Genomic DNA, 3,739 nt, shown 5'->3' with positions numbered 1-3,739 from the left:
CAGCATTCTTGCTTCTCTCATATCTGACACTCTCTCCCTGCTTTTCCCCTCACCCTCTATCTCAAAGGCTACTCTCTTTCTATCTATTTTTATTTTTTTATTTTTTCCCTTTCACCTTCTCTTTTTTTTCTTTACCTTTGTTATATTCTGAATACAATAAAAATGTATCTTCTGAAATTTTCTAGAAATCTGCATAAGCTAACGCATAGATAGTTTTGCATATTTGTATGTTTCCACGCTTCCACATGTGAAATTATCCATAGTAAGTACATGTTGAAATTATGTGCCTTGGTACAAGGGACACCGAACAGAACAGAACTTACATTCTTAACTCTCTCCCAAGAAAGCGCAATCTCTGGCGAGAACATTTTAAAAATGTTATAAAAACATTTTGTGTCCCTGGTTATGAGTCCATTTAATGGAGAGAACATTCTGTGCTCCAGGAAAAGAGTTCATTAAAAGGGGAGAACACTGCGAGTCACAGAAGTCGACATTCCGTAGAGTACTGACCTAATACTGACCTATAATGACCTAGTATTGACTGACCTACTGATCTCGTGGTGTTGGTATAATCAGAACATTATCACTCCTGCATATTCATAGCTAACCTTCACGGGACCTCAATTATGGTTATATTTAGATGAGGAATGTTTTGTTTGTCTTGCGTAACCGAAGGGGTGAATGCAGATCGTGATTCTCTCTTGTAGTCCATGATTTAAAATGGTATACCGTAATATGCACTGATAAATGATTAGCAAGATTATGAACGGTGAAAAAGACTTAAACCTTCATTCAGCAAAATTCCAAAGTAGATATTTTTGATTCCTCGTATACCACTAGGAGTAAAGAATCGTAATCAATGATTCATCATAAAACACGAGGAAAAAAGTCTTGCACCTGAAAAAATAAAGGTTACCGTCAATACCTCTGCAAGCTTCAATCTTTTCCTGAAATTGAGAAGGATTTCTAAATCGTTGACACTGACTCTAGGACATTTGTAACAGCAGAAATCTGGGCCAGGCGCTGCTTTTGGCATACGGAGTCTTGAATTCGTCTTGAGTTGGCTTGTTTTTCCTGTTTCTTACGCACGCACCACCGAACCTGAATTTAGCGTGAAATATGCCAAGTCAGGCGAACTTAGAAGACCTTCGAAGTATAGAACTGCAGCATGCAACGTAATCACGGTCCACTAAGTGAAGGTATGGGGCAACAGCTGAATCTTAACCTCAGATTTATTATTAAGTCTACCCTTATTCTAAAACAATTTAATGTACGAATTTAAAAGGAGAGGAAAGCAAGTGGCCGTTGAGATATGCATTCTTCACTGAAAGGAGAAAGGGATGACTTCAGAGGTCTTCAGAGTCTTCAGATCGCAAACGGTTAAGTTAAGTAAGTTTATTTACCACCCTGGCTATCTGCTCAGTACAGTAGTCTGTGACTACTGTAATTGTACATGGTAAAATAGTAATATAAATCATACATAATACAAAGAAATATTACTTTGATATGCTTTTGCCATCGTGTTTACATAACACTGTTATTTGTTTACGGTAGTTATTACATAGTAAATTTAGGATACAGTACGAGCATATCTTCCAATGTATCAAATGAAATGAAATATTCACGTAGTTCTTTATACCTCATGTTAGGTGGTCTGAAAGGCTGTATCACATGACATTCCGAGATATAGTGCTCAAACGTTCGCTTGTTTTCTTCGTTACACAGCCTACATCTAGATTTATCTGCACTTCTTGCACCGTGCAGCTGATTTTTTAAAATATGGCGCTGCTTGTCCGTATATTTTTTCGGTGTTCCATCTTCAAATTTTCCTGACTTTTACCTCCGTCTCTATCGTATCATTTTTTGTTTATTTTTATCTTTCATGATATACTAAACACATACACCCATATGTGTGTATATAGAACGATAAATAGATGGATGAATATTTGTACATACACACATACAGACATACACACATACAGCAACTCACACACACACGCACACACACACACACACACATATACATATAAATAGATAGATAGATAGATAGATAGATAGATAGATAGACTGATATATATGTATGTATATGTGTGTGTGTGTTTGTGTGTGTGTTTGTGTGTGTGTGTGTGTGTGTGTGTGTGTGTGTGTGTGTGTGTGTGTGTGTGTGTGTGTGTGTGTGTGTGTGTGTGTGTGTGTGTGTATGTGAGCGTGTATGTGCGTGTGTGTGTGTGCTTGCGCGTGTTTGTCGACAGCGAAAGAGAACAGCAAAAAAAGGATAGAGAGAGTTCGTAGAAGTTACCTGATATAGAGAAGAAAGTTACCTCGCCTCCGCGAAGGGAAGGAAGGGTGGGCGTCGAGAAGGGGGGGAGGGGAGATGGGGGAAGAGGGAGGAGAAAACGAGGAGGGAAGGACACAAAGATTATAGGAGGGAGAGACAGAAGAAAAGAGATAAGGGGAAGAAGAAATAGAGGAGGATAAAGAGAGAGGGGAAAGAAGAAATGGAAGAGGGAGAAAAAAAGGAAGGAGAGAAAGAAGGTGATGAGAGAGAAGAAGGAGTAAGGGGAAATAGAAGAAGGCGAAGTGGGAGAGGTAGAAAAAACAAGGTAGAAAAGGAGAAGGGGTTGGAGAGCAAGTAGGAGGGGAAGGGGGGAGGATATAGGGGGGGAGGAAACCGAGAGAAAGAACACGGAGACGAAATCCTTTGTGTGTATTTGGAGGTGTGGGGGGGGGGGGTATAATCCTTCGCGAGGGAAAGTGAGGCAAGACAGCGTGGCTTGAATGTGGACCTGTTTCTGTGGTGGCTTTGAGAGGGGGGGGAAGGGGGGAGGTGAAGGGCTTACGTGACCGACCGCGTGAGGTGTCTCTTTCGCTCTCTTTCTCTCGCTCTCTCCTTTTTCTCTTTCTATTTCTATTGCCCTCTCTCTCTCTCTCTCTCTCTCTCTCTCTCTCTCTCTCTCTCTCTCTCTCTCTCTCTCTCTCTCTCTCTCTCTCTCTCTCTCTCTCTCTCTCTCTCTCTCTCTCTTTTTCTCTCTCTGCCTGTCTCTCACTCTCTATCTCTCTCTTTCTTTCATTTTCCATTCTTCTATATCTATGTATGTATGCGTGCATGCGCGTGTGTACATATGCGTATGACTGCATGAGTGTATGTATGTGTATGAATGTATGTGTGTATATATGTGTATGAATGTATGTGTATGCATATGTATGAATGTATGTGTGTGTATGTGTATGAATGTATGTGTTTATGTGTATGTGTGTGTATACCCATGTATGAGTAAAGGAAACTTTTCAAGTAATCCCCTATGGATTTTAGAGCGGGGTGACTCAAAACATTCTCATTAAATTAATAACAGTTTATTAGCAAATGTAACAGCATTTTCTCTTATCTGAGATTACAGAGCGTAGCACTAGACGCGCTTACACACATCTCCACCAAGGTGAAGCTTAAATTAGATAGAAAATAAGATATAATAATATTATTAATAATATGACATTTCACCTGAACCAGCAGGCGGGTTATCAATAGGACACTGAGAGAGATTGGTGGACATCAAAAAGAACTTATGATGATATGGACACTTCGAGCAGACGCGAACCAGCGCTTCATACTCTGGTAATGGCACGGATCCAGTCCAGGTAATGGGACACCTTCACGTAGACGCCAGGGACGCCCGGATGCCCGCAGTCGATGCCCCAGGACACCAGGCCCGCCAGCTGGATGCTCCCGTCAGCGCCCGAG

General features: G+C 40.9%; 1 protein-coding gene across 1 annotated transcript in view; it reads right to left on the bottom strand.

Annotated features, from left to right (window-relative positions):
* Nucleotides 1-3,338: 3,338 nt before the first annotated feature.
* The window catches only part of LOC119579284 (phenoloxidase-activating factor 2-like), a 5,019-nt gene continuing 4,618 nt past the window's right edge, over nt 3,339-3,739 (bottom strand). The window contains exon 7 of the mRNA XM_037927042.1: nt 3,339-3,739. This exon is cut by the window's right edge and continues 26 nt beyond it. Coding sequence (XP_037782970.1) covers nt 3,604-3,739 — 136 coding nt within the window. The 3' untranslated portion in view covers nt 3,339-3,603.

Source organism: Penaeus monodon, chromosome 12, assembly GCF_015228065.2.
Source record: "Penaeus monodon isolate SGIC_2016 chromosome 12, NSTDA_Pmon_1, whole genome shotgun sequence".
Lineage (NCBI taxonomy): Eukaryota > Metazoa > Arthropoda > Malacostraca > Decapoda > Penaeidae > Penaeus > Penaeus monodon.
The sequence above is the reverse complement of the archived record's forward strand: the minus strand, read 5'-3'. Positions and strand labels throughout refer to the sequence as shown.